We start from the raw sequence: 19,432 nt of genomic DNA on the forward strand, positions 1-19,432 counted from the left end.
TGTTTTTTCATTATTTCTTTTTTTTGGTATTATATAAGTAGTGATTGTTGAACAGACGGACAGACCATCTTCATATGAATTGTTTTATTTTTTTGAGAAAGGGGCTTGGTATATAAGGCTTTCTTCTTCTTGCCCCTTTTCCATCATGGAATGGAACATATGTGAACTATTTCCATGATATGGAATAAATAAAAATGAAATGAAATGAAATGAAATGAAATAAATAAACATTTCAACTCATTTGGAGTAGGCTACAATATTCTTATTTCTCTGCACTTAATTGACCTTCCGGAGGAGGGGCGCTGGTCCTGGTCTGTCAAGGCTGATTTATGGTTCCGCGTTACACCAACGCAGAGCTTACGGCGTAGGGCACGCGGCGACGCGCAACGTACGCCCGCGTCGCCGCGTAAATACGCCGTAGGATACGTGCGTCGATTTAACGCGGAACCATAAATGAGGCTTCAGACAGGGACGACGGCAGGGAGGAGAGACAGGGGCCAGCAGAGGGAGGGAAGGAGGGAGGGAAGGGGTGGGTTATTTCTGAGATCAGGGCCGCGGATTAGAGCAGAGAGCATTCCCGGTACGATGACAGCATCCAGCATTTAGCCACCATCATCATCTGGCCCGGGCGGATCTTTTCCGAAACAAATCTCCTGCCCACCTGGACTTCTGCGCATCACTGATCTTTGCTGAGATAAACCCCCCACACAGTCAGACGTCTGTGCGTCTCCTCCTCTGACCACGAGGTGAGTCTCATCGCAGATCTCGGGATTGTCTGGTGAGGATAAAGCTGCATATGGACCTTAGGTCCAGTGATGTTGGTCACATCCAGACATGCAGGGACTGGACCGAGCGCTCATTTCCTCCCCGTCTGCAGAGCTGCAGCCCGGTGACCGTGTGAGGGAGATAGTGGAGATAGAGGTTTTAAATCCGATTAAGATTATAAAGGAAGCAACACAAAAGACTGACCATTTTCTCTGTCTTTGTTCATCCCTCCCCCGATGGGCATGGCTGCAGCTGATCAAACTTATTGTTATGTTACAGTAATAGGACATATTGATTATTTTGAGCGCTTTGATAAAGCATTTATGAGTTCCCGACGTGGCCGACGTGTTGTACTCCTCGCAGTCAGTCAGCCCCCCCAATTGTGTAATATAATTGTATATGCGCTGTTTATGAGACAGGACTGCCATCACAATTTAAATGCATTTAAATGAGCAGATTTCCTAACGCGTTTGGCGCAGCAGGACTGGAAACCACAGCTGTCTCCTGCAGTGAAATCACCGTCCCTGACTACTTTGCACGGACTAAATCCTGCCGGATCAGGGGGGATGTCAGGACTCTGGGTAGTAAGACTACGTTCCATTTATCTCGGAAGTCGGAACTGGGAACTGGGAATGACGTCACAGCCGAGTTATCAGCGTTCCAGTTACAAAGTAGGAAAACAAGATTGTAGTTCGCATATACCACATGAAAAATGTGAAGTACACTAAAGCAGCATATATATGCTGAACAATACTTGTATATGACTGATTTAGTGTGACCAAAACTAGAATGAAGTGCTACGAATTTTTACAGAGCTCTCTTCTACTGTTTACAACCGGGGCAGCCATCTTGGAATGTGAACTTCGGGGGCGGTGAAGACTCTCCCACTTTCCCAGTGGGAAATCCCACTTCGAGGGGCGTTCCAGTTGAAAAATCCAACTAGGAACTGGGAAATCCCCACTTCCGAGGACAAATGGAACGCGGCATAAAACACGCGCAGTGGGATGAATGGGCGGAGGCGATGCGCAGCTTCCACGGACAGTTGTCTTCCCTTTCTTTTTTCCTCCCCTCTCCTCCATTTATTTTGGCCAGCAGCTATCCTCTTTCTTTATTTGCGCTCTGCCGTGCCGTGCAGGGCATGACAAGACAAGCGCAGCACAACTAGACCGGAACAATGCGTTTTGCTGTTCTGGGGCCTTCATTTCACGCATGACGTGATCCAGTGTGACCGCTCATAGCGGTTCAGACATGTGTGAGACCGTGCAGCTTTTTATTTCTTTCTCTCTGTGTGCCTGTGTGTGTGTGTGCACATCTGGGGTGTTAAGTAACAATCGTATAATGCCGTAAAATAATGATCCTCGTGCAAGTATGGTGTCGCCACGTGAAAAATCCGTGGGTGCCCGGTGTTTTGCTTTAGGCTCCTGCGTGGGGGAGGTGGGTGCTCTGTCTCGGTCACCGCTGCGGGCATTATGCTGCTGTGACTAGGGTTGCCAACTCCCTGTAAAATAAATAAGGGACACCTCAGCGGCCAACCCGATTGCCTTCACCCTTCCTTGCGTGGTGAATTTTTTTAGCCCCTTTTTTTGTGAGTGAAACGATTTTTTAACTATTTGACTCGAACCTGAATTGAATTACTGTATTTTCTGGACTATAAGCCGCTACTTTTTTCATAGGTTTTCAACCATGCAGCTTATACAAAGGTGCAGCTATTCTGTGGATTTTTCTTCCACCGCTCGGGGCGCTCTAACCGGAATTAGAATAAAAACTAAGACAAAATAAATGCAAAGAAGAATACGCTACTTCTTCTTTAGCAGATAGAAGTAGGTATAAGCAGATTTCAAACAGATAAATAGATAAATAAATAGCGGCTATTTTCTTTTGGTTCTGTCCCGTTTTAATCAGCAAAGTTGCTGCCGTGTTAAAAGACACTGTTAGGAAAGGATCTATTTAGCTACAAACATGTACATCATTTACAGTTCTAAATCCTTCTGTACATGTAGTAAATATCTAATCTAACAACATAAATATCTGCGGCTTGCATACATTTTTTTTTTAAATAGAGCGGATGCGGCTTGTATACAGGTGCGGCTTATAGTCCAGAAAATATGGTAGATGCATATTTTTGAATGCCATGAACGCATGGAAAACAAATTATTATGAATGAAATAAGTATCTTTCTTAAACAGAGTCCAGCTTAACTTAAAAGTGTATACATTATTATAAAACAATAGAAAGCAGAACATCTATCCTGTAATAGTGCACATTTTTAGTGCAATAACAAAAGTGCAAACAGAAAGTCTGTAGAAAACTTGTAAACATATTTGTGCCTCAAAGGCCATGACTGTAGACTACAGTTGTAGTAAAACAGAAAAAAATAACTTATGAACTAAACAGCTCAATGCCATTTTCCATTGGCATTTTATGACTATTTTTTGAGTCTCACAGTAATACGGGACAAAGTGCGTCCCTTTTCAGGTCAAACCGTCCCGTTTTTCAAGGGACGGTTAATGGCAACCCTAGCTGTGACTCGAGGGAGCGTGTGATGAAAGTTGTAGCAACGAGGTCAGTCTGCCATGCAGGGGAGAATCATGACGGGCATAACTTGCCCGTCAGGACGGACTTGATGCTCTGCACGGCAGCCTGGCAGTCTCCCCGTCTCCCCTGCCGAGCGCTCCTCCTGCCCCACTTACTGCTGCCAGCCAGCCATCCTCTCCTCTCTAGTCTCAGCCTCATGTCTGCACACCAGACTGTGATGGCGGGCCGCCGACTGCAGCTCCCGACTAAAGCCTGAATTATGCCTCTGCGTTAAATCGACGCAGAGCCTACGGCAGGGGTATTCAACTATATTCGGCCGGGGGCCACATCTGCAAAAGGACTGTATGGAGAGGGCCGCACAATTTGAAAATGTGGGGGTTTTCAAAAGGTATTTTGCACTTAAAGACGAAGACTTATGTATATATAATACATTTGTATTATACATTTGAATATATCTAGTTTACATATGAATTATGTATTAATTGTCTCCAGATATAGTCATTGTGAATGTTAAATATAATATTCAAATAAAGAAATATTATTTTAAATGCAAGTTCATTTTGAAACCATGCATTGTGCAAACTTAATGAAGTTGATATTGACCTACTTTTAATAAAACACACCATAATGACAAAGCACCACTTTCCACCAAGATTTCCTTATTTGAATATTATATTAAGCATTGGGCACAAGCATTTCAGTCCATAATAGCCAGTTTGATGTTATAAATAAGCAACTAAAATATGAACCATAAGCTCCTTTATTAATGACACATCTGTGCATTATATCAGTAAAACAAAACAATCACATGAAATTATAGGAGGCTTAGAAGTTCCATCTGAAATGCAAAGTCCTCACTTATTCAAATTAAAAAAATGTCAGGCCAATCCTAGAAGCCTAATGATGTCAACAAGTCCTCTGTACAACGGAGGTTAATAATAATGTGACAAACATTAACACTGTGCAACACTGGCAAAAAATCGGAAATAATTTTTTTTTTCAACAAACAACCCCTTTTTTAAAATATGACCAGGGGCCACATAAAAGCTCCTGGCGGGCCGCATGTGGCCCGCGGGCCGCCAATTGAATAGCCCTGGCCTACGGCATAGGCTCTGCGCCGATTTAACGCAGAACCATAAATCAGCCTTAATACTGAGAGGTACATTATCATATCTGTGCGATCAAGAATTTATCCTCAGCTCACGTTGTTGCTGCTAATGGAAGTCGTTTTGTAATCAGATCAATCCAGTTAATTAATGGGCCAGGGGTTGCATCAGCGTTTTAGTAATAGATATTTGAGCACAGTTGGGGTCCGTTTTCTCCGTATAGTATTATTCATATAGAGGGGAAAAACAGACATGACCTCATTGATGTGACAGCTCCATGGTGATTGCACAATTGACTGGCAGTGGTGCTATAATAGAGGCCAGCTTCCCTTATGACTTTAAAGTATAAACATCTTGAGAATGAAAAGCTTTTGCATAATAGCATTACAAAGCCTATAATAACGTTTCCTTCTCTTCTGTTCTTCTCTGTGATATTAAATATTAAAGTTCTGCTGCATTGGTATACTGTAAGTATTATTTCAGACCCCAGAGGAGTACCGCAGGTCTTGGCGAACTCCCTGTCTTTATATTACTTTCGCTTAAAGATAAGCCCTTATTGTGCAGCTTTTGCAGGATCCCAGAGGTGGAGGAAATTGACTCAGACAGCAAAGAGTGAGGCAGATGCCCTAGACTTGGACCATCTAAAGACCTCCCTCAGACATCAAGATCTTTCTCTCTTTGTCAGTCTCTGTGTGTGTCTCTCATGGACAGTCAAAAAGACCTGCTATTTAATAGTTCACCGGGGAACACACGCCCATGCCAGGTCGCTGACGAAAAGGGAAATGTAATGAGCTGTGCATGGCGAGCCCTGTCTTTAAGACTAATGGAACAAGCTGAAAGCCTGAGTAAGGAACAGAAGATGTAAATTATGTCTGGAAGACAGTTAACAGGGAAATTGCCAGTAAAAGACAAGAAACAGGGTAAGTCTGTCTTATTAAACACTAGAAGCAACAGTTTCAACTAAACGCTCTCTAGAAAGGGCAATAGAAAACTGGGCATTTCAACAAAACAGCTAACATTTTCATTTGCACATTAAAAAAACATTAGAATTAATACAATGTTTAGAGATTATGAAATATCGCCCAGCTTTTTGTCATCCTGCCTGATAGTGCGATGATCACCAGACCCATTACAACATACCCAGTGAAAACTGACTCACAGATGCTCAGGCATTTTATCCAAGTGCTCACATTCACGGGGAAAGGCAGATTCACCAAAGTGATTAGGATTCATCCCACTAACCACTTTAAGCCACACATATCCACTCTACATTTCACGACAGTCTATCGTGCACTTGTTGAGAATTTTCCAGTTTGGACCAACAGACCATGGAGCCTCTGGAGCTGCTAGTTTGCCAACAAACACCACAAAGCGATCTAATGAAAAGCATCTGGACTTTCAGGACTGCTTGAAAAAAAACCCCCAAAAAACAAAGCAGGCTGAACTTGAGTTTGAAACCCCTGTTACTGTGAGGTTTCTCCACGGCAGGGAGCACCTGAGGCCCGAAGGACAAATATGAAAACAGCTAATTGAAACAGCCGATCAAACCTTAGCTGATTTAATTTCGTGACCTCGACCTGTGGTGACCTTTCACCAGCTTCCCATCCAGATTTCTCACTGATCACTACAGAAGCTCTAATTACACAATAACTTATCCAATAAAGTTGTAAAATGCTATGAACGCTTGCAGGATAAAACAGCAACAATTAATTAATGCAAATGTTTTCATTTTGGAATAATCATCTCAAACCCAATATTTTTTATTCCTGTTCATTTTTACATCTCCAGACAATTTTAACTTAAGCTGTGACTAAAAACGCTAGAAAAATCTACTCCCCTTCCCTGATTGACTCTTACTGGGCATTTATTATGTGCTCTACTTGTTATTTGTCACATTTACAACATTGCAGCAGTTCAGCTGCCTCGCACGCAATTAAATCCCCTCCACCTCAAGCGATTCACATACTCACACAGGTTTTCAGCCAAACATGCTGCTGCTGGACTGAATGTTCCCAGAATTCAGTTTCAACTTTATTGGCAGCCACTGTGAGCTTCAATGAAACCCTGAATTGCTGAAGGAACCCCTGCTGCTGCTGCTCCCCTGCGTCTCATGTGGTGCAGCTGTATCCGGTGTGTCATATTGGACTGGGGAGGAGTGTATGTGGGCACTTTTCTTTTTTTTTTGTAGGGTCTGAAAACCAGGAGCCCACTGCGTTTGTAGGGTCTGACAGATTTATGAGGACAGGAAAGCTGGACCCCACAGGTTTATGGCTTTTCGAAGGCCAGGAATTGCTTTCGGGGCTTTATTTAGGTATTCAGTTGTATTACGTTGCTGCAGAGCCCTGACTAAGATAATAAGACGAGGGCATTTGTGCATGTGAGTGCAACAGATTCGGAACAATATGTCAAAAACAGCCAACTGGTCCATGAGATATGAAACCTGCTGTGGCACGAGGATGATTTCTGCTAGAGTCCACATAACATTGTTGCAATGCTCCCCTTAGTTATCACTTTAAGGCTTATAAGTTGCAAGTGTTTGTCATGACATTATTGGAGCACTGAGCCTATCTTGAACTAAGGATTGAAGATCACTAAGCAAGAAGAATTTATTACACATTTAACCTGTCTATCTACGACGGAGTATTAGGGCGAAACTAAGACAAAAAAAATTGGAAATTACGAGAATAAAGTCATAATATAATGAGAATAAAGTCGTAAAATTACGAGAATAAAGTCGTAATGTTGCGAGAATAAAGTCGTAATAGAATAAAGTCGTAATATTATGAGAATAAAGTCGTAATATTACGAAAATTATATTATTATATTATATTATGAAAATATAATTTATGAGAACTCTAACAGGAAGAGCTTCTTCTCCCTGTGTTAAAATGAGGAATATTGAGCATCTTGTGAAGTTATATTTATATATTTATAATATATTACGACTTTATTCTCGTAATATTATGACTTTATTCTCGTAATTTTACGACTTTATTCTCGTAATATTATGACTTTATTCTCGTAATTTTACGACTTTATTCTCGTAATATTATGACTTTATTCTCGTAATTTCCTTTTTTTGTTTTTTTGTTTGGCCCTAATACTCCGTCGTATCTATCAGACTGTCAGACCGTCAAAATATATGCAACTTGGTTGCATATATTTGTATATTTGTCCAATCTGATTACCAACGCAACAATCCTCAGGTAACATAGGTATGTTGTTGTGATTTAAGCATTGTTTGAAAAATGTCAGACATGCAGAGCACCGTGACATCATAAACCTGGACCAGAGTGCAATTATCAGCCCCCCCATCTTTAGCACCATCTAATTTCACTTTAATTTCTTTTTTTTTTGCTTCTGAAGTGTTTAGTGCGAACTGATTCCAGGAGGTGAAGTGGAGTCTCAGATGTTGACTTCAGCTCTTAAAACCAGCCGTGAACAAGACTATTAAGTACGTGGTTGAAAGGGGATACTTAGTTCTTTATTTTTGTGGTATTTTGATCAAAACGTGTCACAGACATTTCAGCAAGACAGCAACATTGTTCCTACTTTTGATCAGAGTTAAAGACCTGTATTTTTACATTTTTCCTTCCGCTTCATGCCCTGATGTGGCTTGTCTATACCCCATCTTGTGCAGGTTGGTCTGACGTGTCATGGCCCAGTCTGGCCCAGCAGTGCTAATTGGACTTGGATCCGTTTTCTGCTCAGCTGGCTGCACAAGAACTGTGTGCTCGCTACCTCCTCGCTAACCCCCGAGGAGAAAGTGGAGCTCTTCTATGAAGTGTATGCGTGCTCTAACCAGGGTTGAATAACTGGCTGTTTTGGCTGAAACAGAGAGACATTGTGTGGGAAAATGAGCAGTGAGACGGAGGGGGGGTTGGTTGTCTCAGAGAAATCAGACACAAACATCAAAACACGGTGCTGAATGAGACAGGCTGGATTTTCATGTGAAGTGAAGTTTGGTGTGGAGGTGAGAGGATGAAGGGAGGAAAAGAGGGCGACGGAGGCGGTGCGCAGGACTTGTTGATGAGCGTTATGTGCGGTGAGCTCGGGGACATACGGGGCCCCGGCAGGTGAGGGAAGTCTCCAGGAACGGCTATTGATTCTGATCAGAAACGGAAACGTCGTCAGGCTCAAGAAACACGTCTTGCTGTGTCAGGTTTGAAAACCGAGACTGCAGTCATATCAAAAACGATTACTCAATTTAAGGGAAGCAAAGAGCATATGGTGACAACACCACAGCTCTTTTTAAGTTGCTTTTTATTTATTAAACAGCTGTCAGTTCACCAGTGTCTGCTGCTCTGCTTTGTTAGGTCCCCACTCCTCCTTCACCTCCCCCTGAAGATAATTTTGTTCATTCCTCTCGTCTCTTGCTGTTTCACTCCCTCATTTTTTTTTGCCTCTGCCCTATTCACCCTCTTTAAAATTCTACCCTTTTCTTCCCCCTTCAATATCCTGTCCTTGCTCTCTTTTCTTTGCCTTGACCAATTCTCTTTTCTGTCTTCCTGCCCCTTTTCTCAGCCCCCTTTTACAGTCCCCTCCTCTGCACGGCTTCAGCCTCCCCCTACGTCTCTCCTGTGTCTTTTCTGCTCCCGTGCTCCCTCTCCTCTTCTTGCCTGTGTTGGCAAAGTGGCAGAAGAAGGCGGTCGGAGGCTGAACTAGCTGCATTAGCCCCATGCATTATTCATGTGCCCTGCAGTCTATGTGGGTCTTGGTCTTCCACTGGCTTCTCTACTGGGACACATGGGCCTGGTGAAAGAGCTGTATGTGTGGGACAGAGGGCCCCGTGGAAGAGCTGCACAGATGGGACCATCATTTCCTTGATTTCTGCTCATTGCTGCAGATGAAAGGCCTGCAGAGTGAGAGTTTATTTCAGCGATCAAGTGCAGAATGAGGCGGTTTCCTCAGACGAGATCAAGACTGTTTATTCAGCGTCTCTCTTACTTCAGCAGCCAGGGTTTTTTTCACAACAGTGTGTATTTTCTTCCCAAACCAGAGGCTGGCTGAGCAGCCATATCTGCTGCTCTGATGTCTATATGAAAGACTTTTCCTTTTTTTTTGTTTTTTGACCATTGGCCAGCATTTCTGTCTGCCTGGCAGCACATGCACATCCCTCTCCGCCGCACCAGAGTTCACAGGCTGTACTTTTGCTTTTAGAGCAAACCCAGTAATAACTGTTAACTCAACTGGGTTGCATGAAATTTTTATTTAGACAACCAGACGGAGATGGAATTGCCTCGTCTTCAGAGCGGCATGTGCTTTTTGAGGCTACAGAAAGAGAGAGAAAAAAACTAGAGAAAGGCCGTGAGTGAGAGGGAGAGAAAGAAAGAGAGCAAGAGAGCCTTTGGGACCGGAGGAGGGGCCTCGAGGAAAACCACAACTACATAGCTGCTCTGGGCTCACATCTGCTTGGCTTGACATACTTACATCTTAACACAGAAAATATCAGGAGCGCTGTTACTTATAATAGCTTGAACATTCAAGTCAGACGCAGCAGATAGAGCTTAATCGGAACTCGCCTCATTCTAATTATAAACCGTGGACCTCCAGTCTGTTTACGAGTCTTGACAGGTTTCCCTGATAGCCTTGTTCTGCTCTGCACAGGTGGCCGCAACAGATTGGGATTTGGGCCCTGATGATTGCAAGGACCCCTCTCCACTTCTTTTCAGCCAATCCTGGAGGGGTTACAGAGCGGATGCCTCAGAGGACAAGGGGGCATGTGTTTTCTACAGTCCTGAAGAGACAAGCTAGATCTCGGTGAGTCACGCTTCACAGTTTAATGTTAAGATTGGGGATCATTTTAATTCTATCATGCTTGAAAATGAAAGCTTGGAATCACTGAAAGTGCAGGTTTGATTTGACTTTCTGAAGTGTGGCCCTCATAGAGTAATCTCTGAGAATGCATCTGCTCTTACACCTGCTTAACTAGCTGCTTCAGAGGAGTCGGCTGTTGTTGAAAATGATAGCGGCGAAACCCCTTGCTCCAATGTATAGGGTGTGCATGCATATAGGAACCGGCTGGCTGCAGCTGCCTGTAGAGACTGTCACTGGAGACGACAACCTGACTCTGCAAGGACAGAGAAGGTTATGGAGAACGAAGGAGAAAATGAAAGACAGAACAAAGAAAGAGAGAGAATGACAGCAAAAATAAATAAATAATGAAATGAAGGGGCCAGCACTGATTACTGCTCCAGAGCACCACACAAGCACATCTGCACATCTGCATATCCACATCCTTGTAAGCGCGCTGCTTGTTAGGCACAACATGATATATTAGGGCTGGGCGATATGGACCAAAAGTCATATCTCGATATTTTCTAGCTGAATGGCGATACTCGATATATATCTCGATATTTTTTCTGTGCCATAATTGGGGTTTCCCCCAAAGCATTATAGCATAGCATCTCTGTTAGCTTAATTTTTTTCTGAGGCAAACCCTTAAAAAAACAATCAGTTTTAAAACAAAGCCTTGTGCCAAATGTCACACAGGTACCTTTATTAACAGAGGTCTGCACAATATCAAAATGTATAAAACAAATTAAATAAAAATGAACTGCCTGCATATATAGAATAAAAATGCTTCTTGAATAAAATAAAACAAATATCCCTTTCCTGCATAACAATTAAATTAAAATACACTGTACAATTAATACAATGTAGACAGTAACAGGCAGACTTTTCCACTGAGGTTGACAGTTGTGCAAATAACAAAACATTTGTGCAAATCTCAAATAAAACATTCAAGTCAATTTGTCACAAAATAAGCTATATCAAAATCAAAAATTTTTTTTTTAAATCGATATAAACGATATTGTCTCGTACCATATCGCGTTTGAAAATATATCGATATATATTAAAATTTCGATATATCGCCCAGCCCTATGATATATATACATATATATATATATATATATATATATATATATATATATATATATATATATATATATATATATATATATATATATATATATAGGTCTGCATTAGCAGAGAAAAAATGTTACTCAATCTATAGTGTTCAAGGGAGACATCAGATTTTGTGTGTCCCGGATGATTGAGGGGGGCGCATGTGTCAGTCATCGTGCTCAGTTACTCGTGTCCAGCTGTCAGCTCCCCAGTCTCTCTCAGCCTAGTTCATCCACATCGGTCTCCGTCAATCCGGATAAGTGGGAGGTGCTGAAGTGACACCCTGACCAGTTTTTAGGCCTATGAAGTATGAAGGGCTCTAATCCTCTTAAAGGACAGAACCGCACTGCCTCACTATCACTGACGGAGGTTAGTCAGCACCGGCCTACAACCAGTTATCTGCAGGGATGAGCTGAAACCCCGCTGCTCCCGTTTCAGTGCAGCTGCACTTACAGCCGCATTGTTTGACATCACCTTTTGATTTTACAGCATTTCATTCTTTTGATTAGACCACGGTCTGTAGGTAATTGCACTAAAAGGACAATACCATTCTTAAGTTTTGGAAATATGGATTGTTTTATTGCTTTGTGCACGATTGGTGTATGACCAGGAAACTGAAACAAGAAGCATGTTTCAGAAAGGTGCTTAAAATCAGCTCTTGGCAAGGTTTTCCCGCAGATCAGGTGTCAGGAGCACATCCTTCATCGTTAGCCATATCGATCGGGTCTGGGTCACCGCTCACGCCGCCTCTGCCAATAAGGTCAATGAGTGCATTGCGGCCACGAGCAGCACACCACAAGACACAATATTTGTTGAAAATAGTAATTAAAGAAACTTCATTCACCATAATAATACAACGCCTTGCTACAGCTCTTTCAGATGTTCAAAACTACTTTAAATCCGATCAGGTTTTGAAGCCCCGTAGTGCAAAAGAAATGTAATAGATTTTAATTTCAAAGAAAATAAATGGATGCGTAAGGCTTCTCAAAGCCATGACAAGCTTCTCCCGTAGAAGTGTATGGATTGGCTGACAGAAACAAAACACAGTCCAGTGGAGTTGGAAGAGTTGACTTTTAGTTTGGATTCAGGGCTGCGGACCGGCTCGGCCTCCCCGAGGGCCAGCTGAGCCCTCCATCATTTCACTCGGTCCCCACCACTCCCTTCTCTAAAGGCCAAGCTAAGCAGAAAACGCACAGCTGCGAGGTGGTAGCGACGTGCAGATCGTGGCATATTTATGCAGCACTCTTTGTGAAGACTGTTATTGTGCACGGGTCCAGTTGTTGTTGTGGGGAATCGTGTAGGCATGTGCTGCTGCTGCTGCTGCTCATGCTGACTAAGCCACCCCCCCTTTCTGTCCCAGCCCTTTCTTGCTTTCTGTTCACATATCTGATTATTCATCGCATTCAAGGCGGGCAACGCGTGTTGCACGTAAAAACAGAGCAGGCTGCATGCAAATTTGGTCGGAGCCCCATTCTGGCACTGATTATACAGTTCAAAAAGACAGAAACAAACTCTAAGCGGTTTCTAATCTGTCTGGTCCTTCAAATCCTCTCATCTCCTTCCCATATGTTTTTGCTTTTTTTTTGTACGTGTAACTCACATGCATCTCTCCTGCGGTCACTTCAGATAAATGGAGGAGAAGGAGCGATGTAGAAGCAGGTCTCCGGCCAGGAGGGCCAGTCGGGTGCAGCAGGTGGTGGGAACAATAATACGACGCACCCGAGAATCCCTGAGCAGGTAAGCCACAAAACAATGTCCTTTAAAGTTCAGAAAACCTCTACCTCTTCCTCTAGTGGAAGCATACTTCACTGAAGAGAGAAGGAAAACAAAACAACTTGTATACTTCAATAACGTCCTCATTCACTTCTAGTCATGTTGCCAGATATTTGGTGAAAAAGAAATGTTGCGTGGTTGCGTTTGTAGTTCGGTCTGCAGGGGAAATGTACGGTTTCATTGTTAGAAATGAACCATCAACTGCAGTGTGTGTTCTCAGCCGGGTGTAAACACACGGAGCAGATCTCCTCCCCACACCCTCACAAGAGGAGACACATCACGTAGCTGAGATTTAAAGCCTGACTGGCCCGCTCTCACACTCAAACACACACACACACCCCACAGTAACCACAGATATGCCTTCACAAACCCTTCATCTCCTTTTTTTTTCAGCTAAATGATTTTTCTTCTTCAGCAAAGGATGTGTTTCAGGGGGAAGCCGAGTAAAGTGGTGCTGTTAGTTATTCCTGGGAAAGATGTGACTAGCTGACCAGGACAGCAGGACTGAAGGATAACTTTTATATCATATTTAAACATATCATATACAGAAATTATAGTTCTATTTGTAGCAGAGTGTTATTTGAGAGGATTTATTGATCATATTAATCACACATGAGCAATGTAGCAAGTTTTTCAGGTTCTAAACATATAATGGACTCACCAGGACTGACTTCGATAGGAGCACTGGGTGATAAAATGGGGAAAAAATTTGGGCTAAAAATCTATATATTAAAAAAAAAAAAAGAAATATTTATTCCTTAATTGTTAGAGAACCAAAATTGACACCAAAGTTATTCTCAGATTTGCAGGTATGGACTGAAAACGGGCCAGAAGTCTTTACCTGTGGTTCTTATGTACTTCAGTCAGATTGTGTGTGTTTTTTTTAGCATTATTTTACCAAAACAACTAGACCTTATCTGACAAACAGATTGTCTGCATGGCATGTACAACACCTGCGTACCAAATCCAGATAAGTGTCCTCGTCGTAGGGCTGGGCGATTTTGGACAAAAATAAAATCCCGATTTTTTTCTCTGAAAACCCGATTTTCGATTTCGATTTTTTTGGTAAAACTACAAAAGACAATGGAATAAATTGTTTAAAATATTTTATCTTTATTTCTAAAGAAAAATAGCAAACAAATTTGCCCATTGGGAATGAAGTGCAATTGAAAGATACTGTAAATCCTCCTTGAGTTTAGTAAAGTGACAACATTTACAATTTTCTTGACCAAACAAAGATGACTAGACGAACTCTGTCTGTAATGCAGCCAGCTGCAAAAAAGGAACATCGATTTTCCGATTTTCCTTTTTTTAACATCGATTTTGATTAATAAATCCGATTTAGATTTAAAATCGATTAATCGCACAGCCCTACCTCGTGGGTTTTTTATTTTGAAGCTTCAGACTGCAAGACAGTTTTAAACGTATTCTCCGTCCTAAATGAGGAAGGCAACATTATCTTTGGGCCGTGTTTATGTTTTATCTTGCGCGCATGGATTCACAGACCGACTTTGTTCGCTGATGGTGGTTTTTCAGAAGTGTCAGAGTGATTTCTACACCAAATGTTGTTTGTTCTTTAATTCAGTGTTGGCCGAGGGCACAGAGATCACCAACATTCAGTAGGGGTTATCAGCCCGTCTGTTGTGTTGAGACGTCTCTTTATCCTTGATTCTTTTGAAAACATATTACGTAGTGAATATGGTGAAATCCCTAAACTCCTCATAATTTGTTTACCCAAACATTCTTTCACAGAGCGGTGAACCGCTTCCCATCTTTATTCTTGAAAGTCTCTGCTTCTCTGGGATGTTGTTTTTTATTCTCAGTGATGTTTTTGATTAAATCTAAATCTAATTACTTGTTAGATTTTTCCACCAGATGTTTTGTTGCCCCTCACCCAGATATTTGCAATATGGGGGCCGGCATCGAACTCATAACAGGATCTCTCAAAGCGTACATCATCGCTGAAGGCCAATTCTATGTTTCACGACTTTGACAAAATCAATCCTGATCTGCACCAGCTGACATTGTTTTGTCCTTGTCCACGCTCCAATCCTGCTAACAAACAAACATACAAAGAATTGCAAGAGGAATCTCCCCAGACTATTGGTCAGAAATGTTTTAAAGCTTGGATATATCAGGCAAAATGTCTTGAATCTTCTAATAGGTTTTGCAGTCTCCAGCTGGATAACCTGTCACTGTTTGACCTCCTCAGAGAGCGGTTGCTTGGCGATGGGAGGTCACAGCGCTCCAACAGTCTGTCCAACCAAAACTTCCAGGCCAAGCTTACGCTGCAGATCACCAGAGACCCGGTCCTGGACCGGAGCACCGGACATGGCTTCACCCTCACCACAAACCCACCCCTGCTGGTCAGGGACGTCGCCGCAGGTACGCCACGTGTGAAGCGGCTTTGGGTTCGTTTGAGCATCTCCGTGCGTGTGTCTGTGAGGACGAGTGCACTTTGTTCTTCTGGTTCCTCTCCAAATGGCCACCTGCTTATTACAACTGTTCACGGCCTGCAGCGGGTCAGATTTACACACTCCTTTTTTCTTTTTTCTTTTTGTCTCTGTCACATGCACGGATACACACATACTGACTCATTCCTGGCATTCACCCTGTAAGGCACGGTGCCAGAAAGGCCACAGAAACAACAGAACCACCTGCTCCCCCTCTCTAAATCCAATCACTTTACACATAGGCAACCTTGATAGGGGTGGGGGTTGAGACGCAGAGATGCTGATCCATTATTTTTATGTCTATCCTGTAAAATAAGGTGATAAAACCCCCTGACAAGACTCCCACCCTTGCAGCCTCTCCGTGCCTATTATCTGCTGCCAGAACAGGAGATAAAGTGATAAAGAAAATGGAAGTGATGACACGAGACAACATCCGAGAGAGAGTTGAGATGTCAGCAGGAGCGTTAACGTGGCCATGGAGTGCAAAATAACGAGTGTGAAAATGTGCAGGCAGGGAGGAAAGATGGGCGACGCCTTTCTGGGAGGAGCCAAACAACAACTGAGCGTCAGAGAAAAGCAATGAACTTGACAAAGGAATAGAAAGATCAGAATACTGGCAGAGCTGCCAGGAACGCTTGATAGAAGGTGAGGGTGGGGTTGAATCTGTGTGCGCATGCGTAAAAGCTTCTGTGTCATCAGTGGGTCAAAAACTGGTCAACAATCAGAGACGGAGAGTGCAGCGCCAGGCAGGCCGGCTGGCTGTGTAAAAACACATGTGTTTATGCCCCCATACACTCGGCCGGTCTGTGTTATTACAGAGTAAGCTGAAACTGCTGCGTCTCAGTCAGTCGTGCTCTCTCGCCTCAAGACAAATGAGTATAAATAACCGGAGAAGGCGGCTCAGAGCCGAACTGGAAGACACCCAGAGTAACTGTAACCCCCTCACGTCCTCAGCTGAACACTGTTGAGTCAGCCACGTTGAACGAGCATGCGTGTCATTGTGAGAGGGTATGTGTGCCTGTACACGTGTGTTATTCTGCGTAGGTGTGTGAGCACATGTATGTCTCTCTCTTTTCCTCCCGTGTGTGTGTGTGTGGGTATATCTGTGCTGAAGTCTCCTTTTATAACCACAAACGCAGCCAGGCTTTTCCTTTATGTCTTCTTTTTCTGTCATTAGGGAGCCCTGCAGATGGGATATTATACCCAGGAGACCAGGTAGTGCAGATCAATGACAAAATGCTGGAAGATGTGAGTGCAGAGCAGGTGGAAAACATCTTGAGGTGAGACCATCTATCCATGAATATATCTATCTATCTATGTATCAATCAATCCACTCCTTGGGACAAGTATGAATGAATGAATGAATGAATTGTTTATTTCGGTTATTACATTATTTGCAATTCAAACTGTGTGTGTGTGTGTTTAAATGACAAAACACTTTCATACAAGTTTACACTCATCAGTTTCACACAAAAAATAATAATAAACTCTGTAACCGAAAAAGGAATAGGCTGCCTGAACAACCTACCCTGTACTTTCCAACAGAAAACCCAGATTATCTGCAATATGAAAAGAAACAAAGAGAAATTTCCCTTTAAATTGTTCTGCTTAACCAAATTATACTCCAATCATTTAGCATTGTAATCCTTAATTATTTTACTTTTCAATATTTTTTTAAAATTCAACAGAGATTTACACAGTTTCACTTCATCACTAAGTTGATTCCATAATTTGACTCCCAAAAATGAAACACATCTATATTTAACATTAGTCCTCACACGACATCTTTCAATGACCCACCACAGCCTTCTTAAATTATAATTTGTTTCTCTTAATTTAAAGAAATGCTGAAAACAAGCCGGAAGGCTATTATTCTTAACTCGAAACAAAATTTCTAATGTTTTTAAATATACAATATCTATGAATTTTAATATGCATGACTCTACAAATAATTTATTAGTAGTGTCACGATAAGAAACTTTATTTATTATTCTTACAGCTCTTTTCTGGAGTTTAGTACGGAGTTTAGTTTCTGGAGTTTAGTACGTCTGTTCCATCTTGATTGTCCAGCTGATTCATGGGTGTGTGTGTGAGTAGAAAAGTGTAGCGAGTTAGTTGCAGAGGTGAGAGGCCAGTGTCCTCGTTTGACAGCTGAACAAAAAAGTTGCATAAAGACTTACATTCGTCCGTGTCACTGTGTTTCGTTCTCCACCCAGGGACCTGGAGGACTGTATCAATGTGACTCTCCTGCGGTACATGACAGTGAGTACAAAGACAACATTGAAGAGTTGGCCTCAACATAAACGCAGTCACATAAAGTCGTTAAAGCATTGTTCATTGAAGCTCAGGCGGCTTGTTTCCAAGCATGTGACTGCAAGCTCGCATCCGCCGACAGGATTAACTGCCGTCACGCTGTTTCAGATTGCATTGTGATGTGTATGATTTACGGTGCCCATCGGCCGTCTTCATGCACCTGCAGCTCAGATGTTGTTCATATGTCTCAATCACGTCATTTGTGTATGCGTGTCGCAGAATCCCAAGTCATCCATCATGTCAGCGGAGAAGAGAGCTCGTCTGAGGAGTAATCCAGTTAAAGTGCGCTTTGCAGAAGAGGTGGTGGTCAATGGGCACACTCAGGTGAGCAAGTCTTCTCTGATACAGGAGGCTGCAAGCACCTGGTGAATGACTCATTTATCCATCTGTCACTGTTTATTCTGTGTTACCTTCAGATGAGTCTTTTCTTATTCGACTTTATTCCTGTCTGATCATGTTGCTGTCTTTTCTCCACCAGGGAAACTCTCTTCTCTTCCTGCCCAACGTCCTAAAGGTCTATCTAGAAAACGGACAGACCAAGGCCTTCAAGTTTGATAATACCACCACTGTCAAGGTGGGTGTATTGGGGGCTTCTTGGTTACATAAAACTTGTGAAGAGACTGAGATGAAAGGCCTCAGCAGGTGCTCCTTCACTACTGAGGAGAGAGGACTAATTAGATGACGCATATTGTTTCCCACAGGCACAGGAGTCACTCATGAGTATCTTATGTAACGAAAGCCAGTAAGATGTTCCCAGATATTAGTCACCATGCCCTACAAAGCCCTAAATAAGCTGTACATATGTCCAAAACCCCCTCGCGAGAATAAGATAAAGATGGAATAGCATTAATTGGCACATTGTCTAACATTTGATTTAATTGTCCCATAAGGATCTACTAAAGAAGCAGAACCTGAATATGAAGCCACATGTGACCAGATTCAGCTTCAAATGTTTTTCAAGGAACAATGTGCATATTTTTAAGTTAAGCACACTAAAAGTTATGGAAGGCGTCAAAGTCTGGGCAAACTGTGACTGCTACAGATCGCTTAATTTTAGTATAATAATGTTAAACAGAAGGAGAGCAGATTTTAAGCCTAGTTTGTCCACAAAAAGGGTTCTTCATATGTTAATTATATTGATATCTTAAGAGAGATAATGGGTTCAGCATGTAAAAGTCATTGGGTCCATTTCGGTTGTTTCATCAGAGTATAATTGTTGTTATGACAGCTTCTGTATTTGTATTTGTATTTATATACCCAGCCTGAGGGAAGCCAAGGAGGGGAGTCAGATTTGCCCATCTGGCATCAACAGACTGTGATCAAACATGTTTGTTTAAGAGGTCTGAACTGTTGGTTTTTCATCATTCCAGGACATTGTTCTGACTCTGAAGGATAAACTGTCCATCCGGGCCATTGAGTACTTTTCCCTGGTACTAGAGCAACAGTATAGCATCACCAAGCTACTGCTGCTGCATGAAGATGAGCTCATACAGAAGGTGAGGGATGCAAACACAAACCCATACACAATGAGGGGACTGAAAGGAAGGTCATAAATGGGTGTATTTTCTTTGTCTCTAC

The 19,432-nt window shown here is 42.4% G+C and overlaps 1 protein-coding gene across 3 annotated transcripts in view; it reads left to right on the forward strand.

Annotated features, from left to right (window-relative positions):
* Positions 1-552: 552 nt before the first annotated feature.
* The window catches only part of frmpd1b (FERM and PDZ domain containing 1b), a 29,025-nt gene continuing 10,145 nt past the window's right edge, over positions 553-19,432 (forward strand). For 2 of the 3 annotated variants that reach the window (XM_061725215.1, XM_061725218.1), the window contains exons 1-9: positions 553-746; positions 10,014-10,166; positions 12,942-13,052; positions 15,301-15,473; positions 16,719-16,821; positions 17,758-17,803; positions 18,074-18,178; positions 18,333-18,428; positions 19,225-19,350. In XM_061725215.1, the coding sequence (XP_061581199.1) occupies positions 12,946-13,052; positions 15,301-15,473; positions 16,719-16,821; positions 17,758-17,803; positions 18,074-18,178; positions 18,333-18,428; positions 19,225-19,350 (756 nt within the window). In that variant the 5' untranslated portion in view covers positions 553-746; positions 10,014-10,166; positions 12,942-12,945. The remainder of the gene's footprint in view (positions 747-10,013; positions 10,167-12,941; positions 13,053-15,300; positions 15,474-16,718; positions 16,822-17,757; positions 17,804-18,073; positions 18,179-18,332; positions 18,429-19,224; positions 19,351-19,432) is intronic. The other variant, XM_061725216.1, reaches the window with a different exon arrangement.

Source organism: Cololabis saira, chromosome 7 (assembly GCF_033807715.1).
Source record: "Cololabis saira isolate AMF1-May2022 chromosome 7, fColSai1.1, whole genome shotgun sequence".
NCBI lineage: Eukaryota > Metazoa > Chordata > Actinopteri > Beloniformes > Belonidae > Cololabis > Cololabis saira.